Below are 19,955 nucleotides of genomic sequence, written 5' to 3'. Positions count from 1 at the left end.
ATTTATAAAAAAATTATGATGAAAATTAAACAAATTAGAAAAGAAATAGCATTTGTTAATATTGTTGCGTAGGATTTCATTGTAAAAAGTTGAAAAACAAAACAAAAAAATATACAGTATAAATAACATACCCTTTATTACATTCCTTTAATAACAAATCAAGCACTGTGAAATGCAGCTTGCTGGTGCAAAATAGTGAGTTTGCAAACACACACAGTAACAATGAAGTTCAATTGAGAAAATCAAGTTTTATTTAAGAAAGTAAAGTGCATTTCACAAAGTATTTTTTAGCATGTCTTAAATAAACAGATCAGGACTAACATTAAAATTATGAATATATATATATTTATTTATAATTATAATTATTTATAAAATTTAAGAATATTTGATTTTCATAAATTTTAAGACTTAAGAAATTTAATAAATTTTGATTTAATAAATGCAAAAAACACTGCTTTTTTTAAAAACTTAAATATAAAACATTTTTTATTATAATTCATTCTAAAATAAATAGCTCTAAAAACGTGATTCATTTTTTTTACTTTTTTAATCTACAGAATAGTACAGCGCGCATCTACATATATACAGTATTACTGTTTATTATGTATATATTTTGTTCGGTAAGATACCAATACATTCATGACTTATATTTTAATAAAAAAATTTTTTAGCTGTTTGTAGGTTTTCTGTTGTTTTTATTTGCATGAGAATGTAGTTTATTATATTTAATATAGTTTTTTATTTTCATATTTTGCTTTTTCAGCTTTTCTTTCATGCGCATGTGTCCGTTACTGTGATTAATTGCTCATATAACATTGTTTAAACCGAGATCATGTAAATTATGTGAAGTCATGTGAAATCTGAGTTTATTATTAATATCAATACATCAGTAATTTATTTTCAGAACAATTAGCACGTCTCTGATTAATGCATATATTTCAATTCGTAAACTCTATCCTGTTATAAACAAAAACCGCTTTTGCAATATTTTGCTAAGTGATTCAGGAATGTAGCAAAGCAATGCGAAACTGGCTGATTGATGAAATACCATGTCATGTAGCTTAGAATGTTAACTTCAAATATTTCATATGTGTAACATCTATTGCCGCACGACGGCGTTGCTAATTGCAGATCCAGCTGAGGCAGACGCCGAACCGCGGCAATAAACCCTCCCTTCCCGCCAGTTCAAATGATACCGCCAGCGAGAACCGCGGTCGGCTTCTGGCGACCAACCCGCATGACCCGACGAGCCGGTGCTTAACCAGCCGGCGTTCAGCGTGGCGTTCGGTCACCGCCGGTCACTGATGGTCCGTTGGGGCAGCGGATCAAAGCCGCCGCGTAATAACCCGCTGATTTATAGAAGAGCCGCAAGCCGGGGTAGTGTCAGCAGGACAATGGAGGGATCGAATTTCAGTTGACCCACCCCGGTGCCCCCCTGCGGCGGAATACTTCTATATATAGAAGCGGCGGAGACCATCACGGAGTTATCGAGCGGACGAGTGTGGAGTGCAGTTGTGGCGACGATACGAGAGCGGATGATGGCGACACGAAGGAGAGAACGCGGGAGCGAAGACGAGTCGGCGAAGAGTAACAGCGGCGGACGAACTGGCGGAGACCTGGAGGCAGATCGAGCGGCCGCGCCCGGCGGGTCGTTACAATGGGGGCCTGTCCGGGAACCCGTACCAGTACCTTCACGCGGAGCATACTTCTACCCGCCTCCGGCATTTGGCCCGGGAATGGATGCCGAAGAGTGGGTGGAGAACCTGGAAGACTTCCTCCGCGCCAGCGGGGTACCAACGATGGATCATGGAGCTGTCGGACGACGCCTACTGACGGCCCCGGTGCGCCGCGAGCTATACCCACCCGGACAAGTGAGGGACGACTCTTTCGAGGAGCTGAAGAAACGGCTGCTAAACGCGTATGGTCCCGAGGAGTCGCTGGAGATGTTGACGGACCGATTCCACGCTCTGCGACAACGCGAAGGCCAATCCATCCAGCAGTTCGCCCAGGAGGTGACAGAGTTGGGACGCAGAGCGGGTGTGTCAGAACGCGACCTCGTGAGGCGTTTTAGCGGTGGGGTAACGTCGAAAGAAGTCTACCGGGCGATCCGGCTGCAGGAACCGCCGACCCTCGCCGAAGCTCGAAAGCTGGCCACCAGGATACTCCAGGTGGAGGACGGCTACCAGGAGAAGCAACAGCCCCGCGCCGGCGTCGCGAAGAAAGAGAAGTCGGAGATGGCCGAGAAGATGGACGCGTCATGCCGTCCGCGTCACGTCTTCCACGTCAATCCCCTCAGGGCTTTTTCCATCAGCCGCTGAAACGTCGCCGGGGCATTGCACAGCCCGAACGGCATGACGCGGAATTGGAAGAGCTCCATGTGTGTGGAGAACGCGGTCTTCTCCCGGTCTTCTTCGGCGACTTCGACTTGCCAGTAGCCGGACGCTAAGTCCAGAGTGCTGAACCACTTGGCCCCCGCTAGCGCATCCAGCGTATTGTCTATGCGCGGGATGGGTTGAGCGTCGACGCGTGTCACGGCATTCAGCCTGCGATAGTCAACGCAGAACCGTGGGGATCCGTCCTTCTTTCAGACCAGCACTACCGGTGAGCTACAGGGGCCTGAGGCTAGTTCGATTACCCCGGCATGCAGCATTTCCCTGATCAAGCGGTCCACTGTCTCCCGCTGGGCCTGTGGGAGGCGACGGGGTGGAAGCTTCACTGGCTGGGCCCCTCCAGTCTCGATGCGGTGCTGGACAAGGCTCGTTCGTCCGAGATCACCCTCACCGCATGAGATGGCCTTCCCGTACCTCCGGATTAGGCTGCGTAGGGTTCGCCGATTCTGCGCGGAACACTCCGCTCTGTCCACCAGAGCGCGTTCACACGCTCCTAGCTCACCGCTATTGTTCCCTGGTCTCTCCCCTACGGTCTCGTGATACTTCCCGGGGGTTCGCCGTGATCCAGGTGCATCCGATGCCGGGCCGCGTTGCGTGGGATGGTTCGTGGACGATCCGGACACTCGAGCCGTCTGTCATGGTCATCTCCCCGGCTTGCCAGTCAATTAGCTTGACGTACCGGTCGAGAAAGTTGGTACCCAGGATCCCTGGTCCGACCAAGCTTTCCACAACGGCGACGTGGAGGCGTCCTTTCCAGCTTCCCAACTGCAGCGGCAACGTCCCCTGGCCGCAGAGGCGCACTCGTCGCCCGTCGCCGAGCAGGATGCAGCCTCCGGCGGCTTCTAGAGGTTCTCCCCCGGTGGACTTGTGCCAGGTCGAGAGTGGTACTACAGAGACAACCGCCCCGCTGTCCAGAAGGAGGGAAATCTCCAGCCCGTTTAGCTTACCTGCTACAGACGGCGCATGTCCAGCTTGGAGCTCTGTCATCGCTAAAAGGCGGCGGTCCCCGTGTCCATTGTTCATGGCGTGCGCTGGCCGGGTTCGGGTCCGGAGCTGGGGGCAGTCTCGCCGGAGGCGGTCCAGGCTGCCACAACGGAAGCATCCGGGTGCGGTCCTGGGGGGCCGTGGCGCGGCCCGTTCCAACTGTTCCATTCTTTTGGCCAGGTTGTCCATTTCCCTTATCATGGCGTCCATCTTCTCTGCCATCTCCGACTTCTCTGTCTTCGCGACGCCGGCGCGGGGCTGTTGCTTCTCCTGGTAGCCGTCCTCCACCTGGAGTATCCTGGTGGCCAGCTTTCGAGCTTCGGCGAGGGTCGGCGGTTCCTGCAGCCGGATCGCCCGGTAGACTTCTTTCGACGTTACCCCACCGCTAAAACGCCTCACGAGGTCGCGTTCTGACACACCCGCTCTGCGTCCCAACTCTGCCACCTCCTGGGCGAACTGCTGGATGGATTGGCCTTCGCGTTGTCGCAGAGCGTGGAATCGGTCCGTCAACATCTCCAGCGACTCCTCGGGACCATACGCGTTTAGCAGCCGTTTCTTCAGCTCCTCGAAAGAGTAGTCCCTCACTTGTCCGGGTGGGTAGAGCTCACGGCGCACCGGGGCCGTCAGTAGGCGTCGTCCGACAGCTCCATGATCCATCGTTGGTACCCCGCTGGCGCGGAGGAAGTCTTCCAGGTTCTCCACCCACTCTTCGGCATCCATTCCCGGGCCAAATGCCGGAGGCGGGTAGAAGTATGCTCCGCGTGAAGGTACTGGTACGGGTTCCCGGACAGGCCCCCATTGTAACGACCCGCTGGGCGCGGCCGCTCGATCTGCATCCAGGTCTCCGCCAGTTCGTCCGCCGCTGTTACTCTTCGCCGACTCGTCTTCGCTCCCGCGTTCTCTCCTTCGTGTCGCCATCATCCGCTCTCGTATCGTCGCCACAACTGCACTCCACACTCGTCCGCTCGATAACTCCGTGATGGTCTCCGCCGCTTCTATATATAGAAGTATTCCGCCGCAGGGGGGCACCGGGGTGGGTCAACTGAAATTCGATCCCTCCATTGTCCTGCTGACACTACCCCGGCTTGCGGCTCTTCTATAAATCAGCGGGTTATTACGCGGCGGCTTTGATCCGCTGCCCCAACGGACCATCAGTGACCGGCGGTGACCGAACGCCACGCTGAACGCCGGCTGGTTAAGCACCGGCTCGTCGGGTCATGCGGGTTGGTCGCCAGAAGCCGACCGCGGTTCTCGCTGGCGGTATCATTTGAACTGGCGGGAAGGGAGGGTTTATTGCCGCGGTTCGGCGTCTGCCTCAGCTGGACCTGCAATTAGCAACGCCGTCGTGCAGCAATAGATGTTACATATGTATTAATAAGGCGTTTCTCAACAATTTCATCCTCGCAGAACCCTAAATGTATTTTTTTTTTGTCTCACGGAGCTCCTGCATAATTTTTCAAATCTTTTTTTCTTTTTAAACACTTTTTTCACACAATTTGACAATCAGCCGACCCTGGCCCTATATATAGGGCTAGAAAGCGCGCCGCGCGATATAAGCGTCAGTTGGACGATTGTTGTACAAGAGGACGAGTTGGTTGCGAGAAGTTGGCTTAGAATACGTGGTATGCAGTACTTGTTTTCAGTATTGCCGGTATTCCGAAGACACGAGTTGGGATGTGCGGACGAACCGAGTCGAAGTGCAACAGAAGGACGATCGAGCGAGGGTCTCGTACGTATCGTATTGAAAGGCATTCGAATTACTGTTAGGGACAACAGTAGTAGCTCGGGTATTCGTACACTTCGAGCGTTTAGTCGCAACGTATAGTGTCAGCGGAGTCAGGGAACCGGAAGACGTCCGTGAAGGAGACCATCATCGTCAAGAGTTTTGGAGACCCTAATCGCAGTCCACGCCGTGGAAGATACACCTGATCCACCCTAATTATACAGTCCACTTACGTTTGGCCGGACGAACGAACGTCTGGTCAATTTGTACCTGAAAGTTAGATTACTGTTGCGATTCTGACTCTAACATTGGTCCTCCGAGTCGGATCAATCGAAAACCAGCGATCTATAGATAGTAAATACCATGGCATCATCTGCGAAATCACGGAGCAAGAAACCCGTGGCCCTCAAGGATCGGCTGAACCGATTGTTGGCAGAACTGGATGAGTTGTGCATCACATCCGCCGATGTCTTTGAGGTGGAGGAGCAGGTCTTCTTAATGGAGGAGTCGTTCCGGGCCGCAGACGCACTCCAAACAGAAGTGGAGCTGGATCTGGAAGGCGAAGAGCGGCAAGCCGCGATAGATGACTGGGCGTTATGTCGCCAGAACTACCGTGAGGGAAAGACTCGAGCACGCGCAAGGATGGTTGAGGCGCGCGGAGAAGGTCCCATCGGTAGCTGCAATGTTAGCGCGGGCATGCCTGCGGTCCGGTCCAGCAATGGGAGGTTGCCGGAGGTGACTCTCCCGAAGTTTACGGGGAAGGTGTTGGAATTCCCTTCCTTTTGGGCCCAGTTCGAGGCAAATGTGCACAAACGGAGTGACCTGGACAACGCCACCAAATTCACCTACTTGTTGTCCAACACAGAAGGGACGGCGCGGAATGCCATTGAAGGAATCCCTCTCACTCCAGAGAACTACACCCAGGCCGTCGACATCTTGAAGAAGCGTTTTGGTCGGCCGAGACAGGTGATACGCAAGCATTTGGCGGCCCTATGGAGGGAGCCAGTGTGTCGCGAGATGACGACGAGGGGCATCCAGTCACTGGTGGATGAAGTGACGAAACACCTGCGTTGTCTCACTGCTCTGGACAGAAATCCGTTTGTTGGCCGTCTCCCCGCAAGCGAGGTCTTGATGCCCATGTTGCTGGACAAGTTTCCCCCTGCATTGGTAAAGGCCTGGGACACAAACATCGGGCCGGATGCTGCCGAGGACGAAGACAACTTACAGAAGTTTCTGGAGTTCGCCCAGTGGCAGGCGAATCTGCTCGCCAAGTCAAAGGGAGAAGACGCGAAACCACCATCAGTTGTACGATTGTTGTACAAGAGGACGAGTTGGTTGCGAGAAGTTGGCTTAGAATACGTGGTATGCAGTACTGGTTGGCAGTATTGCCGGTATTCCGAAGACACGAGTTGGGATGTGCGGACGAACCGAGTCGAAGTGCAACGGAAGGACGATCGAGCGAGGGTCTCGTACGTATCGTATTGAAAGGCATTCGAATTACTGTTAGGGACAACGGTAGTAGCTCGGGTATTCGTACACTTCGAGCGTTTAGTCGCAACGTATAGTGTCAGCGGAGTCAGGGAACCGGAAGACGTCCGTGAAGGAGACCGCCATCGATAAGAGTTTTGGAGACCCTAATCGCAGTCCACGCCGTGGAAGATACACCTGATCCACCCTAATTATACAGTCCACTTACGTTTGGCCGGACGAACGAATGTCTGGTCAATTTGTACCTGAAAGTAAGTTACTGTTGCAATTCTGAATCTAACATGTTATGGAGGCCTCGTTGACCTGAGCAACGCGGAAGACTGACCTGACTCTTCTCTACACCCGACGTCTCGGTCTCCTCGCGCTTCTCCAGAGCCTCCTTGTTCCCTTCTGGAACGTTTTCTTCCGGAACGATCTTCACTGCCTCGATTCTCCCGGTTTTCCGCCACGACACATCGGCGGATTTCCCAGAATTCGTCAGGAAGGTTCCCACTTCAGCAGTCCACCTGGGGCTTGCTCTTCCACGAGCTACCCAGCCGAATAGCGCCTCCAACGCTACTGGACCGCCGGTCGCTCTTCTTCTCATACGACCGGTGACGAAGCCAAAGTAGTCGATCTCTATCCGCACTCCTATGGGCGGCCATTGCCGCCGCGTCATCTTGGTGACAGCCGCCTTATGCGACTTGTCCGATATGTCCATCTCCCCCTGTCGGATCTTCTCGCGGATCCGCTGGATGGCAAACGCTCCCATGCGGCGACTTGCCACCGGCTGGCCCAAACTGCCAACGCCCCCCCCCCACCGGACGTCAACTCTCCATAGTCGACGCTCCCGTTCCACGCAGCCTCTGACCTTCCCAACACGGAGATTTCCATACGATCCTTCGAGCTCCGTCTTCGGGCGGCTCTCCCGCACGTGATCCACCCAAGGCGGGTCTCCACGGCTACTGACCCACCGGTCGCTCTTCGAATGCGACCGGTCACGAGCTCGTAATAGTAGTCGATGCCGACCAGTACATCGACGATGAGCGACGTTCCTTGCCGCTGTCCCCCCTCGGGTACGGTCCTTGACGGTGCCCCGTCTGAGGACTCCGCCGGCCATGCTTGGACCTCGCCACATACCCGAGGAATTGCAAGCGCCTTCACCATGGTGCTTGCGTCCGGTCAGCTTGAGCCTCCCACTGCTCCAAGCCGGAATTCCACTCTGCGCCATCGGCACTCAGGCCGCACACGACCTCCCAATGTCGTGAAGCGACAACACTCATGGGACCCGTTGAGCCCGAGGGCTTTCGCCACGTCCTTCCGGATGAAGGAGACTGCGGCCCTCGTGTCAAGCAAGCAATTCACCATCACATAGTTTCCGTTTCGCCCATAAGCGCAAGCACGGGCGGTCTGGAGTCCTTTCCCAGAGGTGCTTCGCACGACCAAAAGACCCTGGTGGGTGCGGTCAGACTCTGAAGACCGTGTCGATTCCCTCGTCGAGGGCGGATGAAGGAGCCGATGATGCGCCTGGCGACATCCGTCCACACCACAGCGGCGCTCCTTTGGACATTCTCTCGCCCGATGACCGGTTGATAAACAGTTGAAGCAGACATTCTTAGCTCGCACCATGTCTCTCCTCCTGGACAGATCCGCCTGTAGGAACTTCTCGCATTCCTTTTCCTTGTGCTCCCCGCTACAGAACAGGCAGCTTCTAGTGGCGACCACCGCCAACGCGGCCGCTGTAGACCGGATGCGATCCCCATACGTCAATTCAGGACGCGACGGTTTCGACGAGGGCGTCCGTTGCTCTGACTTCGCTGCAGGTGGTTTCGCGTCTTCTCCCTTTGACTTGGCGAGCAGATTCGCCTGCCACTGGGCGAACTCCAGAAACTTCTGTAAGTTGTCTTCGTCCTCGGCAGCATCCGGCCCGATGTTTGTGTCCCAGGCCTTTACCAATGCAGGGGGAAACTTGTCCAGCAACATGGGCATCAAGACCTCGCTTGCGGGGAGATGGCCAACAAACGGATTTCTGTCCAGAGCAGTGAGACAACGCAGGTGTTTCGTCACTTCATCCACCAGTGACTGGATGCCCCTCGTCGTCATCTCGCGACACACTGGCTCCCTCCATAGGGCCGCCAAATGCTTGCGTATCACCTGTCTCGGCCGACCAAAACGCTTCTTCAAGATGTCGACGGCCTGGGTGTAGTTCTCTGGAGTGAGAGGGATTCCTTCAATGGCATTCCGCGCCGTCCCTTCTGTGTTGGACAACAAGTAGGTGAATTTGGTGGCGTTGTCCAGGTCACTCCGTTTGTGCACATTTGCCTCGAACTGGGCCCAAAAGGAAGGGAATTCCAACGCCTTCCCCGTAAACTTATGGAGAGTCACCTCCGGCAACCTCCCATTGCTGGACCGGACCGCAGGCATGCCCGCGCTAACATTGCAGCTACCGATGGGACCTTCTCCGCGCGCCTCAACCATCCTTGCGCGTGCTCGAGTCTTTCCCTCACGGTAGTTCTGGCGACATAACGCCCAGTCATCTATCGCGGCTTGCCGCTCTTCGCCTTCCAGATCCAGCTCCACTTCTGTTTGGAGTGCGTCTGCGGCCCGGAACGACTCCTCCATTAAGAAGACCTGCTCCTCCACCTCAAAGACATCGGCGGATGTGATGCACAACTCATCCAGTTCTGCCAACAATCGGTTCAGCCGATCCTTGAGGGCCACGGGTTTCTTGCTCCGTGATTTCGCAGATGATGCCATGGTATTTACTATCTATAGATCGCTGGTTTTCGATTGATCCGACTCGGAGGACCAATGTTAGAGTCAGAATCGCAACAGTAATCTAACTTTCAGGTACAAATTGACCAGACGTTCGTTCGTCCGGCCAAACGTAAGTGGACTGTATAATTAGGGTGGATCAGGTGTATCTTCCACGGCGTGGACTGCATTTAGGGTCTCCAAAACTCTTGTCGATGATGGTCTCCTTCACGGACGTCTTCCGGTTCCCTGACTCCACTGACACTATACGTTGCGACTAAACGCTCGAAGTGTACGAATACCCGAGCTACTACCGTTGTCCCTAACAGTAATTCGAATGCCTTTCAATACGATACGTACGAGTCCCTCGCTCGATCGTCCTTCGGTTGCACTTCGACTCGGTTCGTCCAGACTTCCCAACTCGTCTCTTCGGAATACCGGCAATACTGACAACCAGTACTGCATACCACGTATTCTAAGCCAACTTCTCGCAACCAATTCGTCCTCTCGTACAACAATCGTCCAACTGACGCTTATATCGCGCGGCGCACTTTCTATCCCTGTATATAGGGCCAGGGTCGGCGGTCCCGCAGTCGACCCAACGCGAACCACCAATAGGCAGCTCGCTCACCGCGGGAACGCTCCCTATCTCCGGCGCCGATCTAAAGCCTTGTCGGTCTTCAATTATGTTGTTATGGTTCAGATCTTATGATCTTGCGCTAATCCCTTAATGGTCACGTCATAATGACCATTTCCATGCCCTATGATCTCACTGCCATCGCCGCTATGGCGCACTCGCCATTGTCTCGCGAACGACGATAGATCGGGGCGCAGCAGGGGGCCTCTCTGACCCCGACTCAGAGCCTCCAGACGCCCAGATAGCGATCTGGCCGGCGATGCGCGGGTATTGTTCTTGGCCTACCCGCGACTTCTGGGCACCAGCCCTTGGCCAGGTCACACCGACTGGGTCGGTGTTGTTCCGTTCGGAACAATTTTAAGACTTAAGAAATTTAATAAATTTTGATTTAATAAATGCAAAAAACACTGCTTTTTTAAAAACTTAAATATAAAATATTTTTTATTATAATTCATTCTAAAATAAATAGCTCTAAAAACGTGATTTATTTTTTTTACTTTTTTATTCTACAGAATAGTACAGCGCGCATCTACTTATATACAGTATTACTGTTTATTATGTATATATTTTGTTGGGTAAGATACCAATACATTCATGACTTCTATTTTAATAAAAAAATTTTTAGCTGTTTTTAGGTTTTCTGTTGTTTTTGTTTGACAGTCTGTTGTTTACTCAACACAATTGAATGAAAATGTAGTTTATTATATTTAATATAGTTTTTTATTTTTATATTTTGCTTTTTCAGCTTTTCTTTTATGCGCATGTGTCCGTTACTGTGATTAATTGCTCATATAACATTGTTTAAACCGAGATCATGTAAAATTATGTGAAGTCACGTGAAATCTGAGTTTATTATTAATATCAATACATCAGTAATTTATTTTCAGAACAATTAGCACGTCTCTGATTTATGCATATATTTCAATTCGTAAACTCTATCCTGTTATAAACAAAAACCGCTTTTGCAATATTTTGCTAAATGATTCAGGAATGTAGCAAAGCAATGCGAAACTGGCTGATTGATGAAATACCATGTCATGTAGATAAGAATGTTAACTTCAAATATTTCATATGTATTAATAAGGCGTTTCTCAACAATTTCATCCTCGCAGAACCCTAAATGTATTTTTTTTGTCTCACGGAGCTCCTGCATTATTTTTCAAATCTTTTTTTCTTTTTCAACACTTTTTTCACACAATTTGACAATATTTTGCGGAACCCCATTTTTCCGCACGCTGAAAATTCTGAATTTGAGAAATTTTAGAAATGTCCATTTGAAATGATTAATGATTAATCATTTCCCGGAACACTTTATGTTATGTGTAACTTTATGTTAGACGCTCATTATAGAGGTGAGAATTAATTCATAATGAGTTTACAATATGATAGGATATTCTTATGTATAATATTACATTTAAAATTCTGAATTGTTACTTTCATATCCATGCACTTTACGCGACATTTTAACTTTTTCTCAATGATAAACGCCAACAAAAATGATTTCAACGGAACACCAAGCAAAATTTACTTTTTGTTAATGCTTTCGCCAAACTGGTGCCCGTTATCCGCTTTATATCTGCTCTGCTGCGATATAATCATTGCTAATTATCCCCGTCAGCAGGTATAGAACATGGATTGATCTTTTATTTTCCGCCCAGGCTTTTGTTCCCATTATTCCGGGTGCACAGTAATTGCGCACTAGCAGGGGTTCACTGCCTGGATCAGACAACGATTTAATTTATGAAGGAAAGGGATAAAACTAAAAAAATACCGATAAACAGAAAAAATGCTGAGGATGTAGAAAAGAGTTTGCTGAATGCACAGCACGTATTTTTTGTTATTAACAATTAGTTTATTTTGGTATAAATAAGGCTGTAAGGAAGTTGTAAGATCACTATTGCACTTATTATATTTTGTGTTGTTCTTGCTGCGTTATTACTGTCACATTTGATATAACTTCATTGTAATACAATAAAATACAGAATAATGATAAATATTGTTTTTGAATATACTGATCACTAAAAAGTGTGAACTTCAAATCAAATAATATATTAAAAAGCAAAACTTCAATGAATCAGAAAACTTCATAGATGTTGATAAAAATAAATTTACTAAAATATGGAAATAATAAAAAGTTACATTACTGAAGTACGTCACTACTACAGTAACATTACGTCATCGTAAATGAAAATATTTGTACCAATGAAATAAAAAATATAGCAGCTAATTAAAACCAAGAAAAGTGAATCGGTGAACAATTAAATAACAAAAACCAACTGACTACGCCAAAAAATTCAATGAAAAAACGACTTTTGTAACTAATAAGAAAGCGCGATAAAAATTTTCTCCAAAAATGTAGCAAACTGAATGAACTTCCTGAAACAGCCAAACTGATCCACATATAATCTGAAAAGTTTATTTATTGCATTATGCATTGTTGATTTGTCATGGCAAGCTATAGAACAGTGATATCAAAAAAATTTAATTCCTAGTTTACTTCAAAATCATTTATACATATAAAATTTCTTAAATTATTTTTTGCTGAAGTGTATAAAATCTCTATAAATTTCATATTCTGAAATTTTCAGGTTGTTAAAAGAGTTATATTACAAAATAAATATACAAAAATAAGATAGTTATTCCAGTGAGCTTTATAGATATTTCAAGTGCAGTTTTCCAAATTCAGCGCAATTTCATTAAAACGAGTTGAAATGGTGACATCTTCTATGCATACTGCCATTGAAGATTCTTTCGTTTGACTTTTCTAAATAATGTTTTTTCAAACAACTGCTTTTTTGTGAATATAACCTTACCTGATATGGTTTGTCAACGGCACAAAATTTATTTCCTACTTCAGTGACTAACCATTGAGAAACATCATTTTCAAGTGTACTTTGATCACCATTTACAGATATAGGACTTGTTACTAATCTTATATTTTTCCCAGAGATTCTACAATCACTTTTTAATTTCTTATCTCTTGCTGTCCAAACTTTAATTGTAGACTTCAACTTTTTGATCAGTATTCTCCGGTAAATCTCTGAAAAAGTCTTTTTAGCATTTTAAAAATGAACAACAGATGTATTTTATAAATGTAAAATTTTAAATTCATGCATTTATATTTTGATTTATTTATTTGCAAAATTTATTTCTAAAATCACTTTTGTTAACAGTAGAGGGGCCCACTGAACCCCACGCCACTAATAACGTTCTGATCAAGTGCGCCACCACTCAAGGGTTAATGTCAGAAACAGATTTATAAGATTTCCCAGAGTACAACGCAAAATGCTTTTATTTGATCTGTGAACTTTGATATTATAATTTTGATAAATATTATGTTTCAAAGTTTTATCCAACAATTTTTCACCGTACTGCATTTTGAAAATTCAGTTTGCTGTTATTAATTTGTCTTTTTTAAGTAAACTTAAAATTTGGACTTAATATTTTAAGCAGCTGAATGATTGAATTAAAGGAAATAAAAATTTACCATATTTTGATTTTTCATTCTTGCTGTAAATTGTAATTTTCAATCCTCCGGGGCCTGCAGTTGAAATTTCCCGTGTTACTGTTAAAGGTGGCAGAATTCTTGATTCACCATTAATCAGTTTTTTAAGATTTGGTCGAGAATCGATTTCAGTATCTGGTATATCACTGTGGTATATCAACGGAGTTGCAATTCTCAATGTCAGAGCTAAAAATTATTTGCATAATATTTGATAGAACTATTGTTCATAAATATTTGTTTCTTTAAAAATTATAAAAGACACATAATTTTTACATATTTTATTAAGTAATTTATCATATATTTCAATATTTACCAATTGTATCAATTTGGCCTTCCGTAATTGTTAAACAAATCAATAGATGGCCTTTCTGAACTTCTGCAGGAGGAAATAAGTATCCTCTTAGTGCTTTTGGAAATCCTGGTACTGTATGAACAATCCATGATGCAGCATCATTATTACTTGTATCCATCATTAATACACCTAAATATTACACGTGCTATGCAAAACGCTGCTTTATGTTATAATTGTAGTTCTTCTTACCTTTACTGTTTGATTTCGTTTTAACTTTTGAAATATCCGGTGGAGCATTGTTATATGCAATAAATTTGTTATTTCCACCTGACGCGACAACATGCTCAAGAGCTTTAGCAAATGAATGACCACCATTTGCGGTAACAAGTGCTGCGTTATTTGCCCAGTTCGCACCAGGAAGTAATATCTTTCCGTTCGCTTGTGCAGGAGCTTTATATAAAATGGCCCTGAAAAAATTTTAAAGAAATGAACAGATCATTTTGTTAGATGTATAGGCATAAAGTACTTTCATGTCTTTCAGAAAGAGTATTCCACATCTTACTCACAGACCCAGGAAAATATAAACTTTAACAAATGCTTTTTATACAAAAATAATTAAAAGCAACCTCATACCAGTCTCCTGCATTAGTTCCTGCTGCATTTTGACATTTTGATGTTGCTAATGAACGACTCGGAAAATAAATGCACAAAAATAAAATCCATCTGATGTAAATCATCAAATAATTTTTACCAAGCAACATCTTAGCATTCATTGATGTTGGATAAATACGTGAGATTGATTAACAAGTTTACTTAAAATTAGAACCCATTCAAACAAATAAACCCCATAAATTTGATAAATAAATCACATTTTGTTTAATTTACAGCAACTATATATATTTATTTAACATTCGTCTGATTTAATTTTTTGCTCACGCTTATAGTAGTCACTACTTGATAGGTGTTTTCAAACCCATCATGTAAATACTTAGGAGAAACCTCTTAACTGCAGGGAGCAAGGCAGTCTCTAGTTGTGCAGCTTTCAATATTAAATTATTAAAAATATAACAGTAGGTGGCTATATCTTTAATATTATGTTTTGTTATATATTGTGCAGCAGTATTACACTGCTTCATCTTATTTTTCTTTCTGTGTTGTTTGTCTTTTTTGTATAGTATTATGTTGTATTAATATGTGATATGCACATAACTGTGTCTCATTCTCCTAGATATACAATTCCGTTTCGTTCAGGATGTTGAATCATAAAAAATTCAATTAGATAACAAAATGTAAATTGTGACTTTAAAAACTGATATTAAAATTGCAAACAAATGTTAATGTTAAGACATTACACGCAGGCATAAATTATTTATCAGAAAAGTTATGATCAACATATGGCAGTATAAAACATTTTCAGGTAAGTGAATTATCTGATACAAAAAATTATTATTTCAACAAATCAGTAAAAAGAACGGATAAAATTAAACCAATGAATGTGTGAGCTAAAGTTGAATCACTGCCAGCGAATCCTAATGCTATTCAGAAACTGTTCATAAAGATTTAGAAAATTACATGCTCTGCGTACCATTTATTTTTACAGACAAAGCATTTTAATAAACAATGCGCATTGCATATTTACTGAGCATAAATACAGCATAACTCAATGTTAATTACACGAAGTATACTTAACTAGCCAATTTTTAGAAAATTTTTCATTCAAAGGAATTACTGTAAAATTCTTTGAAATGCAAAATTAGCAATCTAATGAATTTCATAATCTTAAAACGTTGTCAGACTAATTATACATAACATAAATATTATGAAAAAACAGATTTAACTCTTTTGCTTTTGATTTCTATTTAAATTCTCAGCTATATATATATATATTCATATAAATACTGTTAATTATATTTATGTAAATATATAATTTGAATGTGCAACAGATAAACTGGGTTTCCACAAACTGCTCTAGTTAAAATTCTAAAAGTCCATTTTCATCAAAATGACAACGCATACAGTGAAACCTACTTACCATATAACAATTCATTACGAATATTAATTTAAAAAGCAAATTTCAAAATGCAACATATTTTAATAGCTCAAAGTTTTGAAAATTCACTTAAAATATAAAATAAAATAAAATAAAATTAAATTAAATTAAATTAAGCGTGACTCATTCTTTAATTTAAGGTTTTTTTAATTTTATAAATGACCAAAAATAATTGCTTAAAAATTAGGAAGCAAAATCAAAGTATTTCAGGTAAAAATTTAATTTATAATAAATGTAAAATAGGAAAAATTTTTTAATGATACATTACTTATTTTAAATTAGTAAGTTGGACAACTAAATATAAAATTCATTTATTCACACTGATGGTTTTTCAGAATTAACAAATAATTTCAAAATATATTTGTTGTGAGATAGGTAAACATTGAACTTTCTAATTTAACAGTAATTTAAATTAATCTGCAGCAATTTAAGTGTAAATAAAAAATTATATTTTTAATTTTAAATAAAATGCTAAGTTTAAATGATGACAACGTCTAATACTTTCAATACATTTCTTACAGAGAGTGCCATCATTCAAAATTCATAAATTTACAAATAAGTTACCTGCTTTATAATTTTATTTTTTGTCATTAAAAAGCACTTTTAGTAAAATAACTCTATCACAATCATTAAAAAACTGAATTTTGTTAATTGCTAACATTTAACATGTTGACAATTTTCAGGTCATGCAACTGTCTGCATTACGTGCATTATTCTCTTTTCCACTTTTCTGAAAATTTTTAGAAAAAAGTTGTTCTTCATAGCATGTGTCTTATCACATTCAAAATCTTCACAGTCTTTCGTATTTTATTTCAAAAATAATACTAAATGGTAGTATTTCTCCAGTTATTAAGATGTAAAATATTGAATGTAGAAATACTCTAACATGCGTGATTCACGCATAGCAATAAGTTATTATTATGATAATTACATTGAAGTTATGCAAGTTAGCATTAAACTTGTGTATTAAATAAAATAAATATAATTTTGCAATAAACTTCCAAATGTTGACCTGATTTATTATGTGAACTATGCAACTGAATCTTGTCTAATATAGTTCGTTCGACATTGCGCATTGCTTTTTCTCGTACATCGCTCTTTTGTCGTCCTAAATTGATAACAAATTGTCTAGTTTGCACTTGGAAATTTCTACTTGGTTTTGGTATTTTTCATTTGCAAGGTTGTTAACGATGCAGCTTCATCCAATAATGCTACTGTTATTGTTAGCTTGCATGAGCAGTATCAGTTTTGCTGCAAAAAGCCTCCGACCTTTAAACAAAGCTGGCTATTTAAATTATGCTTATAAAACGGATGTTTATGATTTTGTTAAACGTGGCAAAGCTGGCTTGCCAGGTTTGGTGGCGGTGATCACTCCAAAAGGTTTTCAACAGTTGAGCATGTCAACGAACAGTGTTTTTCGAGCAATAGTGCCATTTTTTACCATTCCACCGCAGCCGGATATGAACATGGGTCCGTTTTCTGGTGAAATTTTAGATGGTAAAGTGGAAAAGTTTGGAAAAGAAGGAAATGTATACATTCAGCCAGTTGAGCCAAATGGTCTTGCTGTGGAAATGAAAAATTTGGAAATACATCTCAGCACCAATATCCGAGGACCAAAACGTGACGGTGTGGCTAAAACTGAGCTTAAAAATGTTAACGGTGAATTTGTGTTTACCATGCAGCCGGATTCAAATGGATCTCTTCATGTTGAGATGACACATTGTCAAGCTAGAACCAATTTAGTGCATATACATTACAATACGAATGATAAAGATGTAATTGTAATAAGACCATTTCGTATTGAACGGGCAATAAAAACGCAGATAAATCAGAAACAGTGTAGCATTATTGGAAAAATGATATCTGACATGAATGGCTATATAAAAAAGCCATTTGGAGAACAATTTTTACTCGACCCTCATAGCCATGGTCTTGTGCCAATTTCATCAATGAAAAGATTATTCAAATTGTTACCGCTAAGAGATCAGAAACGATTTTACGTTCTTGGACGAGCGTTAATTTTCAAGCCCAGCTTGACTGGCCCAATTCAAGCTACTGCAAGTCAAACTTTTTCAATACCTTTGCTTGGAAAAGTTTGTCATCGTCAACGCTGCAACATTCCATTCCATCCAACTCCACTTCCTCAAGGAGTCCGCGATGGAAATTATATGGTAAACGTGTACATATCCGATTATGTTCTCAATTCATTGTTATACTCTTTGTATGAAATAGGAACTTTTCGACTTACATTTAACAAAAAACAAGTACCTTGGTTGAGTTATTTTTTTGAAACTGAATGTGCTAAATCAGTCTGTATCACGGATTTATTGCCTAGCTTTAGCAGTACATTTCCTGAACAAAATCCAGAAATCTATATGGAATTTTCCAAACCGCCAGCGGTACAATTTAGACGAGACGGTGCCCGATTTTATGGTGACTTTTTGACCACTTTGTCAGCTAAGCTTGACGACAGTTCACCTGCAAAGAAAGCACTAATAGCAAAGTGTAATTTCATTATGCGAATTCAGCTCAACGCACCAAGAGCTCGAAATCATGTGGCTGGAACAGTAAATTTTGACCAGTGGAACATGCGAGTACAAGAAAATTACATAAAAGCAGATGTGCAGGAAGCCAGCTCATTTTTTGATTACACGAAACAGTTGATTCAAACCACTTTGGCGCGTGTTTTTAGGCAAGGATTTGTCATATCACTTCCATTTCTAAACATTACTAATTTAAAATTGGAAATGATGGATGATGCGTTAATGGCAGCTTTTGATTTCAAAATCGATGAAAAGCGCATTATTGATGCTGTCAATGCTACAGTTTCCGGTCATAAATAAACCCTTGTAAGAGAAGTTCTGAAATCAGCAATGTGAATTTATGAAGATTTATTTTAAAATTATATTCATTGTTTAAATCGTATCTTCTCTGTTTTTCTCAAATTTATAACAATAAAATATTGTTAAAAATATATCTAGTTACTTTTTGTTTGCAAATTTATTTAGCAAATGAAATTTAATTCAAATTCATAAATAAATGAACAATACTAATTATTAATTCATGTTAATTTTAAGCTTATAATTTGAAAATATAAATTTAATTATTGTAATTTAACACTTTTGAACTAAAATAACTAAAAACATTGCAACGTTATTATATTAATGAGTAACTCATACTGGTATTGAATGAAATTTGTATTGAACAAAGTATATTTTATCATTTTTTTTCTATCGATGAATAGCAAATGAAATAATGATGCTTGCTTCAGCTTTGCCTTTAGAAGAAATATAGTATGAATTTATTCTTAAACTTTTCATGTATTTTATGCAAGTTTGTTTTTTAAATTTTATTTCATCTCCTTCATAATAACAAGAGAATAGCTTAATTTGAGATTTGATAATTGTTTTGCAATCAATGTTTCATAACATGGTCATCATTTCCTTCAATGTAATATCGTCATTATGTAAAAGGAGTAATAGCTCATATATGTAGCATTATATAAGAATAAAACTAAATTTACATTTCTGAGAAATCGTTGAAATGCTTTAAAATGAAACTAATTCTGAGAAATCTTTGCCCTTTAGCACTTCTACAAGTAGCAATTTTTTAATCAATAGAATCTTTATCGTTAATTTTCATTTAACTATGAATTATTATTCATTAATTTATTTTTATAATTTTATTCGTGATATTTAAATGAATACTTTTGTTTTTTTTATTAGAAAATTCAAAAAAATTGGTAATTTTAAATAAACAATTTTAATGATCAAAATATTATTGAGACCAATACGGAGGTTTGAAATTTTTAATAGATTTTTGCATATCAGTTTATATATCCCTATCATAAAATAAATTAGAAATAAATTTCTATCGCAAATGATAACTTTTATGATAATAAATTTATTCATTTTTTACTGAAAAAACAGCTATTGCAGTGCAATTTGTTTGTGAAATGCTCTAAAGTTAAAAAAATTAAAATTTCAATTCATTTTAATAATTGTGCAAAAACTGATTTTCACATATGTATGATATTTAAAAATTAACAAGCGCACTCATTTTAAAAATTATGTTTCATTAATGTATTTATTTTCACTGTCTATAGTTCACTTTAATTCATGTTATCATTTCAATGTATTTATTAAAGCATATT

At 41.7% G+C, this 19,955-nt stretch overlaps 8 protein-coding genes across 8 annotated transcripts; 3 read left to right on the top strand and 5 right to left on the bottom strand.

The window, feature by feature from the left end:
• Positions 1-2,255: 2,255 nt before the first annotated feature.
• Tsp_07158 (conserved hypothetical protein) lies at positions 2,256-4,292 on the bottom strand. Its single transcript, XM_003381424.1, has 2 exons — positions 3,070-4,292; positions 2,256-2,496 (listed from the first exon to the last, which is right to left on the bottom strand). Exons 1-2 carry the CDS (start codon positions 4,290-4,292, stop codon positions 2,256-2,258), a joined length of 1,464 nt encoding a protein of 487 aa, XP_003381472.1.
• A 413-nt stretch (positions 4,293-4,705) lies between these two features.
• Positions 4,706-5,126, bottom strand: Tsp_07159 (conserved hypothetical protein). The gene is made up of 3 exons (XM_003381423.1): positions 4,887-5,126; positions 4,812-4,818; positions 4,706-4,785 (listed from the first exon to the last, which is right to left on the bottom strand). Exons 1-3 carry the CDS (start codon positions 5,124-5,126, stop codon positions 4,706-4,708), a joined length of 327 nt encoding a protein of 108 aa, XP_003381471.1.
• Positions 5,127-5,460: 334 nt separating this feature from the next.
• Positions 5,461-6,582, top strand: Tsp_07160 (hypothetical protein). The gene has a single exon (XM_003381422.1). The coding sequence runs from the start codon at positions 5,461-5,463 to the stop codon at positions 6,580-6,582; it is 1,122 nt and encodes a 373-aa protein (XP_003381470.1).
• Positions 6,583-7,746: 1,164 nt separating this feature from the next.
• On the bottom strand, positions 7,747-9,321 carry Tsp_07161 (zinc knuckle protein). Its single transcript, XM_003381421.1, has one exon. The coding sequence runs from the start codon at positions 9,319-9,321 to the stop codon at positions 7,747-7,749; it is 1,575 nt and encodes a 524-aa protein (XP_003381469.1).
• A 334-nt stretch (positions 9,322-9,655) lies between these two features.
• Positions 9,656-10,030, top strand: Tsp_07162 (conserved hypothetical protein). Its single transcript, XM_003381420.1, has one exon. It carries the CDS (start codon positions 9,656-9,658, stop codon positions 10,028-10,030), a length of 375 nt encoding a protein of 124 aa, XP_003381468.1.
• Positions 10,031-10,175: 145 nt separating this feature from the next.
• On the bottom strand, positions 10,176-11,554 carry Tsp_07163 (conserved hypothetical protein). The gene is made up of 4 exons (XM_003381419.1): positions 11,484-11,554; positions 11,139-11,190; positions 10,913-11,102; positions 10,176-10,318 (listed from the first exon to the last, which is right to left on the bottom strand). Exons 1-4 carry the CDS (start codon positions 11,552-11,554, stop codon positions 10,176-10,178), a joined length of 456 nt encoding a protein of 151 aa, XP_003381467.1.
• A 307-nt stretch (positions 11,555-11,861) lies between these two features.
• Tsp_07164 (deoxyribonuclease II family protein) lies at positions 11,862-14,413 on the bottom strand. The gene is made up of 6 exons (XM_003381418.1): positions 14,379-14,413; positions 14,002-14,219; positions 13,774-13,941; positions 13,443-13,646; positions 12,769-12,995; positions 11,862-11,987 (listed from the first exon to the last, which is right to left on the bottom strand). The coding sequence occupies exons 1-6, from the start codon at positions 14,411-14,413 to the stop codon at positions 11,862-11,864; spliced, it is 978 nt and encodes a 325-aa protein (XP_003381466.1).
• A 2,579-nt stretch (positions 14,414-16,992) lies between these two features.
• Tsp_07165 (LBP / BPI / CETP family domain protein) lies at positions 16,993-18,645 on the top strand. Its single transcript, XM_003381417.1, has one exon. It carries the CDS (start codon positions 16,993-16,995, stop codon positions 18,643-18,645), a length of 1,653 nt encoding a protein of 550 aa, XP_003381465.1.
• Positions 18,646-19,955: the final 1,310 nt, after the last annotated feature.

This window comes from Trichinella spiralis (genome assembly GCF_000181795.1).
Source record: "Trichinella spiralis strain ISS 195 chromosome Unknown Scfld1, whole genome shotgun sequence".
Taxonomy (NCBI): domain Eukaryota; kingdom Metazoa; phylum Nematoda; class Enoplea; order Trichinellida; family Trichinellidae; genus Trichinella; species Trichinella spiralis.
This window is presented reverse-complemented; position numbering and strand designations above follow the sequence as displayed.